This window comes from Salminus brasiliensis, chromosome 7 (genome assembly GCF_030463535.1).
Source record: "Salminus brasiliensis chromosome 7, fSalBra1.hap2, whole genome shotgun sequence".
In the NCBI taxonomy this organism is placed as follows: domain Eukaryota; kingdom Metazoa; phylum Chordata; class Actinopteri; order Characiformes; family Bryconidae; genus Salminus; species Salminus brasiliensis.
Genome location: NC_132884.1, coordinates 36001333 through 36022951, shown reverse-complemented (window position 1 = coordinate 36022951; position 21619 = coordinate 36001333). Strand labels below are relative to the sequence as shown.

Genomic DNA, 21619 nt, shown 5'->3' with positions numbered 1-21619 from the left:
ACAGTGTTACACTGTAGTGACTGGAGCAGCAGCACTGCTTTAATTGATGAGAAAAACAACATTAGAGAGAGGAGTATGGGAGGAAAATAAATATATTCCCACTAAATTTGAGTGAATGAGAGCAAATCTAGTTTAAATTGGTGAATAAAATACAGTGTCAGACAGCACTGAATGGAGCAGTGGCTGGTCTAACTGATGAGCAGAACAATCTTAATTTATTTCATTTTATTTTATTATTTTTGCCTTTTTTAAGCCTTTTTTAAGGCTTTCACTTGAATGTCTTTGTATTTTCTGTGTTTCTGTAAAGCGCTCTGAATTATCTCTGTATCTGAAAGCTGCTATACAAATAAACTTGCCTTGCCTTATTGTTAAAGTGGCGAATATGGTAACAAGGATGAAATTAATGAGGAAAAAGCGTTCCACAATATATTTCCTATGAAGCTGGAAGAAAGAGAAATGACAAGGTTAAACTGTTCAGGGAAGATCGATCAATCTTGTCTCTTCAAAAACAGCGAAAACTTTCCAGGAGCAGGAGAAAAAAAAAACTTTCAATGGTAGTCAGTGTTAGTGATGTCATTTTGGAGCATTTCTACTGACCGTTCATCAAGATATTTTGACACAATGTAAAAACAACTGCCAGATTTACGTTCTGTCATAATGAAAAAAAACAAATTAATTGGACAGTGACACCATTGTTGTCAGTCTAATCAAACCTTGATGTTCTTGAGCGTTTCCCAATGGTTTGCATATGGAAGTAAACCCTCTGTGTTACAATTCTTATAGGAATCTCTTGATTGCAGACTCTGGCAATGATAAGCCTTCCCCTCAAGAGTGTTATTGACTTGACTAGATGTTGTGAGGAGATTTTGCTTTACCAAGGAAAGAATTTGCCCTGTATCTACTTCTACTGCCTCCTGACCTGATCCTCCAGGTCTTTTGGTGTTGCTGAGCTCAGCAGTGCATTCTTTCTTTTTAAGAACGTACCAAACTGTTGATTTGGACACTTCTAAAGTTTCTTTCTGATTTGTTTTGTGGAACTGCTTATCAGACAACTGATGAAACTGATGTTTATTAGTCAGCTGTCCAGTTACTTTTGAATGAAAAGGAAGGGACTGTGTAAAAATGGCTGCTTTTCAATCAACTGTCCAATTACTTTTGAATAAAAATGAAGGGATTATGTAAAAAATGCCTACCTATTAGTCAACTGTCCAATTACTTTTAAATAAAATTGAAGGAACTGTGTAAAAAAATGGCTACTTTTCAATCAAGTGTCCAATTACTTTTGAATAAAAATGAAGGGACTATGTAAAAAATGGCTATAATTCTTTATTAATGTTATATGAGGATCCCTTGAATTAATTTTATTTTATTTTATTTCAGATCTATTGTGGTGATCTACAGAGGCACAATTACAAAAATAACCACTGTCCAAATACTTATGAACCTGACTTTTTCTCTCCCTCTCTCTCACACATATATATGTGTGTGTATGTAACTGATTAATAAACATGCTGTTCTGCTGGTGATGAGAAGAAAAACAACATTAGAGCGATGAGCATGGCATCTGTGTTTAACTGGATGGGAGCAACACATAAGTAAATAAATAAATAAATAAATAAATAAAGCACAGCGGCGCCATCTCTCCCTGGGGAGCTTGTTACGGGGTGGAAAGATGGAGGAATAACGGTGAGAACAATGATTTTAAACATTTACATATGGCTGGACCTGGGTCTGCCTGCTGCACGGCGGCTCCAGTTACCATTAAGCTTTAATGGAACATATGCATGACCACTGACAGACAGCAACACGGACACGTGACAGACACCCCCACCTCACCCATGCTCACCCATGCACACGTATATACAGTATATGTACGTATATGTACACAGTGCTGAAACCCCACCCATCAGTACATAAACCAAGAACACTGCATGCATCCACACCAAGCAATGTTCCCATATAAAGCTCCTAAACACACACACACACACACACACACACACACACACACACACTGACACACACACTCACACAAAGCCAGACTGAAACATCTGTCTAATCTGATTATGGAGCAGAATCAGAAAGCTGGAAGTAGCTGACAGCGGCGGCGGAGGTTAAATTAGAAGGCCGTCCAGTAAAGCGAACTTCTTTTATTCTGTTCACACTGGCTGAAACAAAACCGCCAAACAAACGCCGGCGGAACCGCACGGCTATTATTAGCAGATTATTAGTCTTAAGCATTTTTAGATAAGGCAGCCGGGGCTAAGTTTGAGAGCCCCGCGTCCTGACAGTTAAATATTGAACGAGGTTGTGTGGCTTTTGTAATAATGAACTCCCGAGGAGCTCCCGGCAGCTCTGCTTTCAAATTAATTTAACCCGAGCTAATGAGTGGCCCTAACGACAGCAACTCTTAAATAAATTAGCACGCCTAAGGATTTCTAATTATTCCAAAGTGAGCGGATTCATTAGCAATTGAAGCCGTCAGAGAGCGAGAGAGGGAGAGCGAGAGAGGGAGAGAGAGGGAGCAGGTCGTGTTGAATTAGAAATAAGGAAGGGGATGTGCTGGAGCGAGGGAGCACATGTTGCCTTCTTAATCCCGACATGGCGGGTGTCCCCCCGCAGAATTATCTGGTAATTGTACCTTAATGAAATGTTCCTGTTTGATAACCGGTTAATTATGGAAGACAATAACTCGCGGAACCTCCTGACACGAGGGAAGGGGCGTATACCCTTGGGGAGGGGGGGCATGAGAGAGAGAGAGAGAGAGAGAGAGACCTACAGAAAGACAGAGAGAGGGAGAGAGAAAGGGTTTTTTAGAGAGGGACCACTCTAGTGGGATGTCGTTGAGGGAATATGGAAATCTCATACTCTCTCTCTCTCTCCTTCCCTTGTTTCTTTGTCACTCTCTCTCCTTCTTTTATCTCTCTCGCTCATTTTTTCTTCTAGCTCTGCCTCTCTCACACCCCGTCTTCCTCTCACACTCTTCTCGTCTCTCGCTCGTTCTCTTTCTTGCCAGTCCTCTCTCTTTCCACACAGCCTCACACTCTCTCTCTCTCTCTCTCTCTCTCTCTCTCTAAACACTGAATAGTCTCAATCTAATTCTGCACCACAGCTGTAATACTTCCTGTAATCTCATCGTCTCAGTCTCGCTGGGAGAGATCTGAGCTGTTACTGTATATTACAGTGCTGCAGGACTGCAGGACATTGGCAATACTGTACTACAGGACAGCAATACTGCAGGACTACAATACTACAGTACAGGGGGACTGCAAGGCTACAATTCTACAGTACTACAATACTGCATGACTACAGGACATCAGTACTACAGGACTACAGTACTGCAGCATGAGTACAGGATATCAGTATTACAGTACTACAGGACTATAGGATTACAGTACTACAGGATTACAGTACTACAGGACTGCATGGCTTCATAACATCCATATTACAGAACTGCAGAAGCACAGGATTACAGTACTACAGGACTATAGTACTACAGGGCATCAGTACTACAGGACTACAGTACTGCTGCATGAGTACAGGATATCAGTATTACAGTACTATAGGACTATAGGATTACAGTACTACAGGACTGCATGGCTTCATGACATTCATATTACAGAACTGCAGAACTACAGGATTACAGTACTACGGGACTACAGTACAACAGGGCATCAGTATTACAGGACTACAGGGCATCAGTACTACAGGATATCAGTAATAAAGGACTACAGTACTGTATGTCTACAGGACATCAGTATTACAGTACTACAGAACATCAGTATTGCAGAACTGCAGGACTACAGGATTACATTACTACAGTACTTCAGGACAACAGAACTACAAGATTACAGTACTCCATAGCTACAGTACTGCATGACTACAGGACAACAGTACTAAAGGACCACAGTACTGCTTTACTGTTGCAATACAACAGACCAACAGGACTACAGGACAGTAGGCTGTCTTGTACAGTGCAGTGCTGAGCTGTTCTGCATTGTTACCCATCACTGTAGTGCACAATAATCTCAGAAACACTAAAATTAATGAGGCTGACTCCAAAGCAGGAAACAGGAAATCCCATGGGAATTAATATGAAAAGACAGGGTTATTAAAACTCTGTAAACCAGCAAAGGAAAACAAACGAACAAACAAACAAACAAACACAGCCCCTACTTCTAAAACACGCTTTCTGCGGCTCAAGGACGGCAACAAAACCGAGCACAAATACAAAACAAAGATGATGATCAGGGCAAATTTCTGTTTGAATATCTGGGACTTTCTTCCCCAACAAAACTGTTTCATGCCTTTGTTTGAACACTAGAGGCTCCACACTGTAGGTCAAAGGTTAACAAGAGTGGAGGGACTGCCGGACTGAGGGCTTGGGAGGAAAGGGCTATTATTGGTGCTATGCGTGATATAAGTGGGGGCAGGACGCAGCGGTACTACAGCTTCTTGGGCGTCACGGTTCCGAGCCATTTAACATAATCCTCATTGGCATGAGTGACAGGTCAGGGCCATCACTAAAAGAAATGACAGTCATCTATTGGAGAGGAGGTCTATCAATCATCCCTTAATGGGCCTATCAGATAGGCTATTCTGGAGACAGATAAGAATCCTTCACCTCTTCTCCATTCCACTTCTTTCTTTGAATGCAGAGGATGGACAGATCGGAATGGATAGCAGAGACATGGATTACACGCTGTTTTACTACTGATGACCATCTGTAGATCACGTCAGAAACAGCTGTTAGGGTTATCAAATACTCTCCACGTCAATAACCAGTAAACAAAGTCGTCCTTCAGAATGATACGAAAAACAACAACAACAACTCACAGGAGGAAAGAAAAAGTCCAAAACGTTGTTTAATATCAGCTCCACTGGTCATATAGAACCACTATTACCCTGTTAGTATTTGGTAGTATTTGGGTGGTGGGTCATTCTCAGCACTGCAGTGACTCCACTGACTGACATGGTGGTGGTGGCGAGTGTGTTAGCAATGTGTGTTGCGCTGCTGGTATGAGTGGATCAGACACAGCAGTGCTGCTGGAGTGTTTAAACACCTCAGTGTCACTACTGGACTGAGAATAGCCCACCAACCCGCAAAACGCAGCCTACAGCATCTGCGCTGCTGCGCTGCCTGCGCTGTTGTCCACCTAATGTGCAACAATATGGCAGTGCCAGAACCCACAGTCGTTATTAGGGATTACTTCATGACGCCTCATAATTTGAGAAAAGCGTGTGATGATAATTGGTGGGGTACATACACTCCCACTGCTTGGATAATCTGTTACCATTAGCTGTTGTAGCTCTAGTGCAATACTATAGAATGTAACTTCAGACACCAAATATCTCTGAATCACTACAACTGGAGGCTAGGGGGGAAATTATGTCTCTTTTGAAGGAGAAATTTTGTTATTTGGGGACTGCAAATGATTGGCAACAGGTGATGAGGTCATCAAAAGCCTAAACCATCTCCTGATGACCTCATCAGCTCCACTGATATGGAACAGATGTGGTCTGAAGTTTCCAAACTGAGTCCTAAAAAAATGAAATCTAAATTTCCCCAGTGCTACTAAAAAAAGGGAGGCTTGTATATATATACAACAATCCAAGGACAAACCCCACTTTTCTCACAGCATAAGCATACACTCATGAAGCAATTAGAAGAGCTAAAAAATAGTAAACAAATAATAATAAAAAAGGACTGAAATCCACGGATCCGTCTCGATGTCGGAACGTCCTGGCGGACGAAGAGTTAAGAAGCACAAACAATAACATTTCGGAGAGCAGATGTCCTTGAGGGAGAAAAGAAGGGCGCCGGGCGATGGCTAATCTTGTATTCTCAGCATGATCAAATCACCAGGCAACAGATATAAATAAAAGGGCCGAGGAAATGAGGAATTCACATTCAAGAGTGTCAGCAGCAAAATGAAGATTCATGGTGAAGAGGGGAGAAGGGAAGGAGGCAAAAATTAACTGCACATAAAAGGACACACAGCGGCCCACAGAAAAAGGAGAGACAGAGGGGGAGAGAGAGAGGGAGAGAGAGGGAGAGAAATATCACATGGCAGAGGGGTGAGTGGTCTGCACTCTGTCATGGAGACAGGTGCTTTTATTTGACATGCAATAGCAGGCCTTTGTTATGGAGGATATTCTAAAAATACGGTGCCCCTCTCCCGCTCTCCCTCTCCCTAGCTTTCTCTCTGTCTCTCACACACATCATCACTCTGCTTCATGCACAGCTCATTACTGAAGAACACACATATACACACACACACACAACCAAATCAACACACACTCACACACACATGAACGTGAAGGTAATGGCTTTTCCCTGAACAAACCAACCGATAAGCAGATATATATAAAAAGCCCTCCAGTATGTTCACCATTAAACAGACAAACAGCAAACAGAGCCCATCACCAATGCTGCCCTTTCAGCTCTGCTGCAACCAGCATGTTACTGGCAGGTCTTTACAACAAGAAATGCGTTGGTATAATAAAGAAGTGTGTAGAAGAAGTGAAACTCCATTTTAGCGCTTCCTCTGCTCCAGCGTAGCCAATTAAGCACAAGCAAGGCTTGTTCATTAGCAAGTACGTTCAGTCAGGTGTGTTAAAGCTGGAGAATTGCTAAAAAAGTAGTTAAAAAGCCTAATTTATACAGTTTCCCTCTCAATCCCTAATGTAGCCAACCAGCCAAGGCAAGTCTAGTGTGGCAAGCGAGCAATGAAAGCTCATACGATCAGGAGTAGGTCCTGGCAAAAGATCCACAAGACCTGGTGGGGTCTCCATGGATCGCATCCACTGTAAGCCTAAAGGTGCCCATGACCCTGTCGCCAGTTCAGAGGTTGTTCCTTCTTGAAGCACTTTTGGTAGGTACTGACCACTGCATACCAGGAACACCCCACAAGACCTGCCCGATGTTTTAAAGATGTTCTGACCCAGTCGTCTAGACGTCTAGACAGTTCACTTGCTGCCTAATATACCCACCCGTTGACAGACGCCACTGTGGATGAAGATTATCAATGTTTTTCACTTCACCTGCCACCTGAGGTGCTAATCTTATGGCTGATCGGTGTGTAGGTCATTAATTAGCAGGGTGTTAATTGCATGCTTAACTCATCACACGCTTCACTCAATCAAACAAAGGGACACGTCAGCTAAAATCAGATTTTAGCCATCTGCCGAAGACACGCCCACTCGACCACCTACAGTGGTAGCCGCAGAGGCTTCTAGAGCGAGATTAAACGAGCTAGTTTAAAGGCTTGGAAACCACCCTTGTATCTTGAAGGTGGAAGGAACTTTTGAGGTGGATTGGGGGAAATACACTACTCAGCAAATACAGAAGGAGGTCAGAAAGCTGACAGTACTGCAAGCATATCTATGTTGTTCAACCACCGATGGTACAGAAGATTACAGGCCAGTGGCTAAGCTAGCCGTCAAGATTGCATGAGCACCACAGTGATTCCCAATTGTTACTGATATATTTACAGACGGCATGCTGGGCATTGTAGTTTAAGAGAACAACATAATATATACAGTTTATATGATATATGATATAAAATTGTGGATTTTGAGAAACTGGTTAGGCTGAGGAGTGCAATGCAGCACAGTAGAACAGTGCAAATCATGACCAATAACACACACTTCTAGTTTCATGTCAGAATGTACTTTTAAATAATAATACACTGCAAAAATGTCATCTGAGCGAGTGTAATCCTCTTAAATGCAGTCTAAATATCTACTATTTCTCACTTGGAGATTATTATAGAAGCAGAAGATTAACGGGTGCCTAAAAGGCAGAGCTGCCTGCTGTCTTTAAACACTGACTGAAGACCATCTCTATTAGGAGCAGTTAAATCAGCAATTGTCTTGCACTTATTAAAGGCTTACGATTGTACTCATGGCTCACTTTGTGAGTGTTGTGTATCTAGGAATCCATACTGACTTTTGCCTTTGGCAGAAGCATCTAAGCTTAGAGGTTATCTTTTGGACTCTAGCTGATATAAACTAGCTAGATATTTTCTGAGTAAACAGTGAAGCACTGCTGTAAGCTTCTCTGAATAAGAACTGCTTAATGCTCTAACTGTAAATGTACATTAATTAAAAGACAAATTTCTAAATAAAATGTACTAAATTCTTATTCCTGTAGTAGATAATTTTGCTTAATTGAAAAATAATATAAATAATTATAAAGAAATACTGCTTAAACAAGCGCAATTACCCGCCAGTGCAATAAGACACTTCAGCAGTTAAAATGACTCAAAACATGTAAAAATAATTTTGAAATAAGTTAAATATTCCTCTAATATTTATTAAACAATGTAAAAAATACACATATTAGATATTTAGATTAGATTAACAACTTGCTAAGACAGCATTTTTTGCAGTGTACTTTAAGGTCTGGACATTTTTCATATTGTATATCAAGCTGGACAACCCAACCCAGTTATAAAAACCCTGCTCCACAGTTCCTTCCCTTCCCTACAGGCCCTAAAAAATTCTCACCTGTTTTTGCTCCTCCCCCAGACTGTCCCACATGGAGGCCACTATCTTGGAGACGTCTCCGAAGGTGGCATTGGGGTTCTGGCCCTTGATGGCCGCCTGAGTGTCCCGAAAGAAGAGAGCGTAGGCTGAGACGGGCTTCTGAGGCTCATTTGGATCCTTCTTCTTCTTCTTCTTCTGAGGCTTGGGCTTGGGCTTCATCATGTCTGTGGAGGGTCTTTTCTCCCCCGTGATCTGCCGAGAGAGAGGGACAGTGTGAGGTAAGGACATGGACTAAACACACACACAAAGAGGTCCAGCCACCAAAACCCAGTACTAGGATTTAGGGCAATATAGAAGGGGATAATATGTTGAGGATTGACTGTTCAATTTTCTGGACATATTTGGTAATGGATGAAGTATGGCATATAGAACACTGTGCAGAAGTGTTAGGTACCTAAGCATGGTGGATGATAACTATAATAAATACTCGACTCCATGAGGAGAACTTTGGAGGTGTTTTGATGAACACAGTGATGGAAAACCACGACTTTCTGTATGAATGTTATTAGTGTTTATTCTAATATCAGTGTTTTACTGAGTAATTAAACACTTGCTGCCCAGATAAGCAGCTTTTTTTTTTAAATAGACCAACCGGTCACTTCATGTGCCTAGTATCTAAATCTTACCCTGTGAAGAATTTAGCCATGTGCATTTACACTTGGTAGTCAAATGCGTCTCCAGTTAGTCAGACTGAAATCTGATCGCTGTGGGGGTTTTGGTTGTAAAATGTATCTTAGAGAGATGGATGTGTTTACACTGCTATGTAGTGTAACATGTAACATGCTTCTCAGACCTCCTCCAGAAGTGGTTTGAGGGGTTGGATTTGTATCTGGGTTAAATGAGTCTTGGGATGAGTCAGACATTTAATCTTTCTGTGGCTCGGCCTGATCCATATATTATTCTAAACCTCGAGATGCATGAAGTGACCAGGTCTAAATTTATTCTAATATATTTGACACAGTGTGAATCGCGCTGTTGTTCTTTACACTATGTCAAAATGTACTGATAAATGAACCAATAGAAAGACTCCATAATGAGCTTGTGTTTTTTTTGTTGTTGCATGAAAGCCATTCTATCAGATGTGGTTAAAGCAATGAAACCAACTTTTTATTTCAATGGTTCAGACAATATTAAGGCAACAATGGGACAAAATCCTAATGTGTACCCAGACAGAATGACCATATGGTGCCTTTGTGGGTAACCCGACTGGAAACCTCAAAGTTTTGTCTATGGGTTCCATGTTGGCCCCACATATGGATGCCCACCAGGGTCCCACCAGGGTCAATGATGGGACCAGGAGGGGTTAAACATGGACCCCATCTGGGTTGTACATTGCACATGGGACCTAGTGCAGTAATGAAGGGGCCCATTTGGGAAGCCCAACTGGGTCTCAGTAACAACACATGTAACAACCAAACCCACTCAAAGCCCATGTTCGCCTGGAAGCCACCTGGAAGTCACCTAGCCTACATTCCATCCATGTGAGGCCGGCATGAGCATGCTGGCTGGGTACTGTTCACTTTGTTTCAGGCAAATCCAAAACTTCAGGAGTTCCAGACTGAAGAACTGAAGAACACTGCGTGTGGAGAGTGAACGCACTGAGCAGCAAGCGCCTACCGGCCGCAGCTCTGTACCTGCTGCGCCGGAGAGCCAGAGAGTGGTAATGAGCTTCTAGTTATGCATGTGTTTGACTATGCAAATGTTGAGTTGTTCTTTTAACTGCAAACATCATGAAATAAAAATGGGATACACTGAAATCCAGAGAGTGCTTTCACTCAAACCCACAGTGTGTAATCTGCTCTGACAGGTTATGGACAAGCTCTCTCTCTCTCTCTCTCTCTGTCTCTCTCACACACACACACACACACACAGAGGCACACATATACACACGTGAGTGTAAAGCACACAGGACAGAGAAGCCCTGGAGAAAGAGCACTGAAATATTCAGGGCGAAATTGATTGCTCTACCGTGGGCCGAGCTGAGCAGGCATTGTTAATATCCCATTTGAATCAGTGCTACATGGCTTCATCTCGTGTCGGACGCGCTCTAGAATTTGTTTCTTCTCCTGAAGCGTCCGCACATTAAAACAACAACAATTTCATATTTCAAACGAGTGGAAATGTAGAGAGAGAGAGCCCGAGAGAGAGAGAGTGAGAGAGAACCATGAAATATTTCCAGTACAGAGTGTATTTCCAAACTAGTGGGTGTACGAGGTTTCTGGGACAGCAGTATATTTAAAGGCTGCTTAAGAAACACTATTCACAGTTGTCAGCATTTTCATCAGTGCCACTACAAGATTAGGGCAGAAGCAGGTGGTGTATACCCTACCATGTAATTGCACTAAATACAGTACACAAATGACACTACCACTGTACAGCCTTACACTGTATACATGAAATTGACAAAAGTATTGGGACACCTGCTCAATCGCTGCTTATTCCAAACTCAGGGGTACTAAAAAAAAGAGTTGATGCTGCTTTTGTTGGAGTAACTGTCTCTATGTCCAGGGAGGAAGGCTTTCTACTAGATTTTGGATTGCATTGCTGTAAGGATTTGATTGCACACAGTGACAAGAGTGTTACTGAGGTTATCCCTCAGAGGCTATCCCTAAAATATTGGATGGAGCACCAACCCTCATTCCAGGGAACACAGTTCTTCCACTGCTCCACAGCTTAATGCTGGGGGGCTTTATACCTCTCCATAGCCCAGGCCTGGCTTTCTTAGGCATGGTGGCAACAGGTTTATGTTTATCTGCTTCAGAGAGGCCTATTCTATTGGCAGTACTTCTTCTCTACAGGGACTAGACAAGCTGTAGGTGTGTGTGTGTGTGTGTGTGTGTGTGTGTGTGTGTGTGTGTGTGTGTACGTGCAGTTGCTAATTTGTGTCAGCAATGGGTGCAACCTAAGAGGGGTTGTTGGAATGTGTTCTTAATCAGAGACACAGCTGTCTGGGGTCTAAGGGTTTGTCATATTGTCAGAAGGCTGTGAAGTCTTAAGTCACTTAACCCAAGTCAATAAACCCATCAGTCACTCAGTATATCAGCTGGGGTCTATTGGAAGGCTAGTGTCAGTTAAGAATGCATGAATATAACATGTTTAATTGGAGGCGGCGAGTCAAAGGGATCTGAATATGCATGTTCTCATATTCATGTTGTTCATTTCTCATTCTGTTAGAACATAAGTTATGACTGAAGCTGAATCTGATGGATTTGCATGAATAAAAAAAGAAAAAAAGATTTTAAAATCATGTCTAAACATAGGCCGTGACACACACCCACAAAAACCACACACACACTCACACAGAGAAACACAGGGAAGTGGGTGGTGAATATGCAGTCCTATGTGAAGGTTTGAGCGCCCCTAGTCAAATTACATCTAGGTAGAAATAAATAAACAAATCCACAGAAATTATAGGGACAAATTCTATTTATCTGACGAATTTAAAGCAACACAAGAATGGCGTCTCTGGCTTTGCCACTCCGGGCTGGATCGCTTGTCCAATTCCAGTGGAGAAGTACTACCAATAGAATAGGACTCTGGGGCAGATAAACGCAAACCTATTGGCACCATGCCTAAGGTCGGGTGTGGGCTAGAGGAGTATAACACTCCTCAGCTTTGGGCTGTGGAGCAGGGGAAGAAGAATGATGGTGATAGTGGTCCATCCAATACTTTTGGGAAGAGTTGGGGAGCTGTGGATGCGGTGAGGTGGTGATCATCCAACATCCTGACCTCACTAACGCTCTTGTCGCTAAATGCAATCAGCTCGAAAACCTAATAGAAAGCCGTCTTCCCTGGGCAGTAGAGACAGTTACTCCAACAGAAGTAGGATAAACTCATTTTAATAACCTTGATTTTGTATGAAACAATGAATAAGCAAGTGTCCCAATACTTTTGTCATCAACTTTGGCATAAGGCTCTACTCAGAGGATGTGTGTGGTGCAGTGTGTGTGTGTGTGTTTTTAGGCACACTACAATCTTATGCATACTATGTAATATAATGAAGCCATTCTCATGCACAGTCCAGCCTATAGTCTTTAGAGCACGAGAGTGTGTGTATGTGCTCTCACGTCTGTGCCATGTATGTATGTGTGTCTATACACTCTCACTCTGCGTATGTATATGTGTATGTGTGTGTGTGTGTGTACCTGGCGCACAGCTGCAAATAAATATGCAAAAGTAAAGCCTCCCTGATTCAGTTACAGCTCTATTGTGTTGATGCTCGCTCTCTCACACTCCCCCGAGAGAGAGAGAGAGAGAGAGAGAGAGAGAGAGAGAGAGAGAGATGTGTGCTGAGAAAGCTGCCTGGAGAGCAGCCAAGTTGTACCTTACTATATGGATTTACATTTATTAAATTCATCACACACACATTAAATACAGGTACATACCATTGCTGCCATGACCAAAATAGGTTCTTAGTATAGAACAGGTTAATGTGGCTAGTACACTCGTACTGGTTCTATTGGGCCATTTGGATCCACAGTGTAGAGGGCAGGTTTGTGCATGACAGCAATGATATGCAAATCTATTGAAAAGAAAAAACACCATGTGATGTGTGTGATGCATAAACCCTTCACAAATACAGGTGCTACAAAGGGTTCTTTGACTGATGCCATTGAGGAACCACTTCTACAAAAGAAATATGTGAGCTAATATGTGTGAAGATGCTTTTAAAGGTTTTAAAGAAGTCAGCATAAGGCTCTGAGTGGTCCAGCAGACTGTGGTGTGGCCACCATGACCCGAGGATCTGCCATCAGCAGCCAGAGCCTGAGAGAGCACAACTGGCCTTGCTCTCTCCAGGTGTGTAGATGCTTTCTCCCTCTCCTCCACATGTGATGCTGGCTCGAATGGGCGTCTGCTGTAAATGTGATGGGGGGAGATTACTAACGAATGGGCTGGGTGATTGGCTATCTATAATTGGGGAAGAAAATTGGGTAAAACCGTACAAAAATTATTCCTTATAGAACCAAAAGCGGTTCCTCTATGGCTTCACTTTTTATGTAAATACATACTGTCATGCAAAAAAACTCAATGGAAGTCCATGTAAAAAAATGATTGCAAGTCATTTTAGAGCATGTCTATTGGTCCATTCATCAAAAAAGTTGAACACGATGTAAAGAGGTTATGCCAAAAAGTGGAAAGCGGCAAAAATGGAGATCCAAGGTTTTAACGTGACAGCGGCAATGCATGTGTGTATGTACGAGTGTCTGTCTGTCTGTGAGTGTGTGTTGCTGTCATTTAGCTTCCCAGCAAATTCAATACTAGGGGGAGAGAATACGCACTAACGCTGTTCAAACTGTGCGTCTATGGCAACAAAACAGTCTGTTTGAGTAAAAATCGTCTAGACGTACGGAGAACACTGAGACGTCCAAATTTACACAGCCTGGAGCGCACCTAGCGATTTGTGCTCCACTCTAATAGATCTTTGTGTAATCCGACAGTCTAAAACAATGTAATTTAAGCATTGTGCAAGTTAATTCACTCTTTTTACTCTGGGATCCAATTAAGCATGCTGCATCGCGATAATGAGGGATTTCTAGCAGCCAGTGCATTACTGCCGCAGTCAAATTAAATTCCAACTGACACTTTCAATAAAGGAAGAGGATGACGGACAAGCTGGAGTAATTGGATTTCTAGGACAATAAAAATAGAAAGAGGGCGAGAGAGAAACACACCGAGAGAGAGAGAGAGAGAGAGAGAGAGAGAGAGAGAGAGAGAGACTAAAGAGAAAAGACAACATGCTTTAGTAGAGGGAAGAACAAAAGGTGTCTGTATGTGAAGTTGAATTGCTGTAATTTGTAAACAATATAAAAGAGACCTCTTGCAGAAAAAGCGTTTGACAATCGCAATTACTTCCACGCAAACTAGCCCTAAAAATCCCTCTATACAAAACAGAGCGTTTTAAACACCTTCTTAAACAATGTCCTCCTGCATGAACGCCTTAAAACTACAAATCCCAAGCCTCCACATAGCCCTTTCCCTCCTGTTCCTTCAACCCTTTCAGGCAACCTGAGCTTCCCACAGAAAACACAGTCCACCTCCCTTCCCTGTACCTTCGTGTGGTAATCTGCTTCCTCTTCCTGGGCGGAGCTCGAAGGGGAGGGCGTGGCCGACTGGCTTCCCGGCGACGAGGGGGAGCCGCGAGTAAAGGAGCCTCGGCCAATCTGAGAGCTGAGCTGGGACAGAGCGCTCATGGGGTGGGGCAGTATCCTAGGAGACCTGTTTAGCATGGGCGCGTGGCCGGCCGGGGGGTAGCGGCCGCCATCTGGCCCGGCCAGCGCTTGCATCTAAGGGCGAAAGAAGAAGACCAGACTTTACTAGGAGATCGGGTGGCTAATTTTCGAGCTAGCTGGCTAGGGCTAGCGGATCTTTTACTTTTTCACTGGAGCCAATAAAGTGAATCTTTCTGCTAGAGGCAGAGTTCGGGTTGTAAACGTCAAAGGGTGCGTCCCAATTGCATACTAATGACTAATACTAACTAATTACTAATAACTACTAATACTTACATATCTAAGATACATACTCAGAACCAGTTGGAATTTGAGTGTGGCTACGATGAACACTATTATCCCACAATGCAAAACATAAAAGGAGGAGCTACTGACATCTTTAACAATTATTAGGAAAAATGGTGGATAACGATGGAAATACAGGGGCGACAGCAGCAGGAGAACTGGCATTGATATATGTTGGCATAGCAACGCTTCATCACTTCCTGTTGTGATACTTAATGTGTTAGTAAGTTAATATTTAGTGTGCAGCACTATTAAGATTAGTATATAGTCTACACCGTATAGTACGCAATTGGGACACAGCCTAAACCGCTAATGCTAATACTATTACTGCTATTATTTTCTTACATGTGGGATTTCTAATGATATGTTAGCACTGGGTTAAAAATGGTACACATGAAAACGTTTAGCTTTTCTAGATACTTTTCTAAACACTGACACCTAAAGCTCTTCTCTATTACTATTATTAGTAAAGAGTGCTGACCCACAGCAACCGCCGCTGTTTTCAGTCAGTCAGTATTTGCCGTCAGTGACGTATCTAAGGTCTCCAGAATGCCTAGAATGATGCTTTACTTATGAAACTGAGAAATCCTTCTGCGAAGGATAAGGGGTGTGCCACATTAAAAGAAGGGAGAGCACAGTCAGCAGTTATTTAGGCACACTATAAGGTATGTTCGCATGGTCACTGGCATTAGTGGTGGCTTTATCATTTGCACTGGAATGGAATCACCTCCAAAAATTGAGGCTAATGACCATGGTTTTCATCATACTTCATTATCAGTGGTGGAAAACTGATGGAAACTTCTTGCCCCCTTGGAAGCAACCCCGCTGGCCTCCCCTCAGCCTACGAAGCAAACCGGATGGCCTCCCCTCAGCCTACGAAGCGTACCGGATGGCCTCCCCTCAGCCTATAAAGTTCAGGCTGTAAATGTCAAGACTTACCAAAACATACTACAATAATGCTACTTTCTTCTAGCGTCCTTTTGGGATTTCTAATTCTATGTTAGCACTAAGGTAACAGGGGTGCACATTAGCGTTTGGATTAAAATTGTAAAATTGTGAAAATACGTAAATTATTATTTTGGCTGTTTTGTGGAACACATGATCTGCTCTCAGCAGGGGGGCTACTAACATGCAAGATAAAATAATCCTGACTACCGGAGGCAAGCACCAATAAGAGTCTCTGGGCAAGACTCCTAACGCTACATTCTCCTACCTGTGTAACACAGCTGAGCCAAATGCAGTTAATCTGATGCACATGGCCTTCAGTTCAGTTCCTGAAGGCCTAAGCAATGGGAGAGCTCGCTTGGCTACATCTACCCTGAAACTACAGAAAAAATAAAGATCCTGACAATTTGACGTTGTGTCCTTCAGGGGTTTAACACTTTTGCCTCTAATTAAAACTTTACAATGAATTAAAAGCATTGCAACACTACAAGCACAGTGATTCTTTAACAAAGTAAAAATGATCAAGTGAATTTTTACTTTCTCATTATACAGTAATGCCAGCAACTTTGAGAGAGAGCCAAGACAGCTAACGTTCTCAATGGCTGGCCCAGTGTAGCAGAAAATGTGCCCCAAATCAGCACTGTACACTCTGTGTATCCCCTGACAAAGCAAGTCTTCAAAGGTGCCCTTATTAACAAACGCATCCTCAAAACCACATGAAGAAACTCCTTCACCTAAATGCAAAGAAACCACCTACCTCGACGAGCTCCGTTCAGAACTTTACACTATGGAGTAGCAACGTTTCTACTTTGCCACCAGTTGACCTGGTATATCAAACACGATCATGCAAGATCACAGAGATAAGCTCTCCATTTACAGTAAGTCGTTTACCGCACACTGTTTTCAGCATGACTTTCAAAGGCACTTCAGAAACCATCAAGGCTTATCTTAGGACAATCTGAGAGCAACCGCAGGAGAACAGCTTCAGCTAATAGAAATTCGGCCGCAGACTCACTTCACACGTATGCACGCCCAAGTTCAAATGAAGCGGGTCATGAAACCGACACACTTCCGATCGTGCTGAGAAAACCCAAAGAACAAGGTAGCAAAAGAAAAAAAAATCAAACGTAATTCAGGCGGCTTTTTCACAAGCCTGGAAATCACATGTGAATCTTGTATTTCAGCATCTGCTACCTTTTCCTTTCCATTTCGCCGAGCTTCAGTTCCACCAGCACAGCTCAATGAGAGCTGTGAGCAAATGCATGTATTCATTTCCACATAAATAGGAATGCTTAGTGCATCACCAGCGCAGAAAAGTTGATGAACCAGCATTTATTAGTGCCATGCAACATTCATGCTCTGAATAATACATTACACAGGAACTTAGCGCTTCTTAAAGTGATTGATGAAGTTAGAGGGGTCGAGATGGAGCGGGTCTTGGTAAACACTAGAGGCTGTGATCTTTGTCAGGGTCTCTAATCGTGTTAATTGGCCTCAACAGAGTCTTCAGCGTAGTTAAAAAGGGTTGGGGGGGAGGGACGTCCTACGAGGGATGGACAGAGGAAGTGAGTGAGCACTGTGCTGCTGCTTCTGCTGGTGCTGGAGCTGCTGGCTGCTTCTGGTGGCAGCAGATGAGATATGTTGTATTTACAGGACATCATACTGTGTTTCTTCACTGCCGGTAACAAAAGGGGGAAACCCTGAACAAAAGCAGTGCCTTTTGCATTTCAAATTTCACCCCTGAACAAAAAAAAAAAAAAAAAGAAGAAGAAAAAATAGCGCCCCCTCCTCCCCCCTCACCTCCTCCAAGCCCAAACACAACCTCCAACCTCAAATCATATTTCAAAAACACCATCACTTCACATTTCAAATGCAGAGAAATAGCTTCTGTGAAAAAAAGGGGGGGGGAGAAAGAAAAAAGAGAGAGAGAGGGAATAAGAGAGCAAGAGAGAGAGAGAGAGAGAGAGAGAGAGAGAGAGAGAGAGAGAAAATCCATTAATTTTCCATTTTCACTGGAGTTGCTCTTTAAGAGCTTTCACAAACCAAGAAGCATTGAAAAACCAATTAATCAAACATGAATGGCCTATCATAGCTAGTGCAACCCTATTTCCATAGCAACAGCCGCTGGCTAGAAGCGTCAACCCTGTTCTTTAATCCGAGCACACTATAGCTTTCTCTAAACAACAGGAGAAGACAAGAGAGCCGAGCAGAAAAGAGCCTCTACCTTCATATCACTGCTCCAGTTTGAGCCTGTGATTGGAGCCCCCTTTCTTTTTTTTGGGGAGAGGGGGGGGCAAAAGGTATCATCATCATCGCTTCTCCACAGTCAGCCAAGCAGAGCACCAATCTATCCCAATCTGCTCTCTCTCTCTCTCACACACACACACACACACTTTCTCTCTCAGAAAAAAAAATCTGAATAATTTATGGTATTTGTTTCAAAACTGGCATAGCAGCACCATGATTTAAATTCTGAATATCATTTCAGCTGCATTGACTTGAATTACTGCTCCCATTGCCTGCTGGATGGACTGGTGCTCCAATTTGAAGCAGGAAGTGGAGCGCAAAAAAAAAAAAAAAAAAAAAGAAAGAAAAGGGAGGGAGCTGTGCTCAGTGCAAGAAAAAGCATTTACTAGATACAGTACTTTTTATTTTATATATATTTTCTATAATATTTTATTCATAAATATATACTGTATTATATATGCTTTCATGTATTATACAACACATACACACATATAAGTGTGTGTGGTATGTTGTATAATATATATATATATATATATATATCCTGTAGAGGTCCTATAGATATGTACTATATCTATCTATCTATCTATATATCTATCTATCTATCTATCTATCTATCTATATATATATATATATATATATATAAAATCATAACTAATATGTAAAACACATATCTCCATGTATATAGTATATACAGTGTATATATTTACATACTAATGCTTACATACTAATAAGTATGTGCATATGTTGTACATGTACTATATATATGTATATATATATATATATATATATATATATATATATATATATAGATAGATATAGATACAGTACATGTACAGCATATGCAAGCATTAGTATGTAAGTGAACACTGTATAAACTATATACATGGACATCAGATATACTCTTCAAATAATACATGTGAGACAAAACTGCATATTTGAGCTAAACATGTTCCCCTAATGCAACACTTCTTCTTTCATTTCTTTCCCCATTATGAAGCCATCACTTCACCATCAGCAAATACGGAGCAAACAAACTGATAAACACTTCGGCGCTTTGTGGCGGCGAGTCCAACCCTTTTGTTTAGTGTTGCATTTGCGTTCAATCCATTCTGAGTCATGAGTGCAATAAAGAGAATAAAGGCACAACACCTTCGACGAGCGGCGCCCCCCGCTTAAGTATTGCTTCCAACAAATCAGCCCATGTGAATCATTAAACAAACCATATTTCAGGCGACGGCTGCTTCCCATACGTTTAGAGTACATAGCAAATATTTGTTTTCAATGCTGTCGGCTGTTCTATCAGCGGAGGGGAGCGGAGGGGAGGGGGGGGTTGGGGTGGTAGAGAAAAAAAAGACAGATTGAGCAAGTATGAGGCAGAAAAATAGGGGGAGATGAAATGAGAAAGTGAAGCGGTTAAGAGGGAGAGAGAACGAGAGAGAGTGAGAGAAAGTGAGAGAGAGAGAGAGAGAGAGAGAGAGAGAGAGAGCTATCTCTGACAGTCATCAGTAAAGCAGGTTGGGGACGGCTGTACAAACATTATGAAAGAGTCTTACAAAGGTTACCCGTTGCCATAGGTACTGTATGCTAATTACTAAATGGTATCATCCGCGGCGGGGGTGGTGGTGGGGGGTGCGAGTGTCTGGGTAACTGCCTTTATTTGGCCATTACTGTCTCTGAGGCCAAGACAAACAGTCCTGGTCCCCTCTGCATTCTAATACAAAGGGTCAACACCAGTGCCAATATCCAGATATACACACGATAAGGCCAGATCCATAAATTTACGTTTATCCTCCCCCCGGAGATAAATGTGGAACAGGCATTTTAAATTACCTCTGCGACGTGATGAGAGAGCCATTCTGCTTCACACACACACATGCACGCACACACACGCACACACATGCACAGCATATTGTTCATTTTTGTCTTGGCAGTGAAAACACTGGAAAGTTCTCTGATTCATTTCCTGTTTCTCTGTTGTACCCAGAACTCTCTGTGTCCGTAGCGTGTCCATCATAGTCAAACAGGACCCAAACAACAACAGCAGCAGCAGCTCTTATCCAATTATGGGCGGTGCATTGTGCGCGTGTTTGTGTGTGAGAGACAGAGAATGGGGAGAATTAGAGCGAATATCTCAGTGTTATTGTTCCAGTGATCCCATGACCCAGGCTTTGATTCGCTCGCATACACTCCACCGTGTCCGCTTCGACCCGGCCACCATAACTGGAAAAATCCCAGCTGTGCTCCTGGGCTGATGCTTGAGGGCAAAGCACATGATAGCATATACAAATCATATAAAGCTAACTGCACAGTCTCGTCAGCTGCTCACACACTCACACACACACGCATTTGTATATTTGTTGACACTATATATATGTGCAGTCCAAGCCACGTAGTGTTGGACCAAGAATCTTGACTTCTCGCATTGACCCCTTACCTCAGACATAAACAATCAGCCAAGACGTGTTTGGTGTCTGAGCTACAAAGTTAATGCAGCTAACAGCAATAAGCTTAGTGTAAACTGTGTAGGTCTACCAAAATCAACACACACACACACACACAGGCCTCAGACCATGTAGAGTTCTTAAATAGATCAGCATATATAGTTTGTAGCACTGTCTGACACACTGTCATCTATAAAAATAGACATGCTAATAGATACACGATATGGACAAAAGTATTGGGACACCTGCTCATTCATTGTTTCTTCTGAAATCAAGGGTGTTAAAAAAGAGATATGCTTTTGTTGGAGTAATATTCTGTTACTGTTGTCTCCACTGTTTCTTCAGAGCTGGTTTATAAACAGAGAAAGGCGAGTGGTTCTCCCGCTGGTTAAACAGAGCATTTCAGTGATTGTTTATAAAGGTGGCATATTTCAATGGATCGTGATCCGATTCGTGGATCAGCTATTTCAATCCTAATCCAGTAAACCCAGCAAAAGGTAAATAAGAGAGTTGAAAAAAGAAAAAAAAGATTATATATATATATATTTTTTTTTTTCTTTCATTTTTTCAACTCTCTTATTTACCTTTGCTGGGTTTACTGGATTAGGATTGAAATAGCTGATCCACGAATCAGATCACGATCCATTGAAATATGCCACTGGCTTGGATCAGGAGATCCCTGGGTATAACACTATTATTTCAATAGTGCAATTGTCCAATATTATTCATGCACACATCTACTGATAATGATGCCAACTGGGACTATATGTGTCCGTATCAGCATTACAAAGTTATGATACAGGTATTAGTGTCAAGTCAAGGGCTCAGAGTGATTTGAGGGTCGCTGGTTCAAATCATGCTGCTTGCCATCGACAGCCAGATCCAGAGGGAGCACAACTAGCCTTGCACTCTCTTGCTTTCTCTCTC

At 42.2% G+C, this 21619-nt stretch overlaps 1 protein-coding gene across 4 annotated transcripts in view; it reads right to left on the bottom strand.

Annotated features, from left to right (window-relative positions):
- Positions 1–21619, bottom strand: part of tox2 (TOX high mobility group box family member 2) — a 162852-nt gene that overhangs the window by 14863 nt on the left and 126370 nt on the right. For 3 of the 4 annotated variants that reach the window (XM_072684789.1, XM_072684790.1, XM_072684791.1), the window contains 2 exons: positions 14598–14831; positions 8509–8739 (listed from right to left, as the gene is read on the bottom strand). In XM_072684789.1, the coding sequence (XP_072540890.1) occupies positions 8509–8739; positions 14598–14831 (465 nt within the window). The remainder of the gene's footprint in view (positions 1–8508; positions 8740–14597; positions 14832–21619) is intronic. The other variant, XM_072684792.1, reaches the window with a different exon arrangement.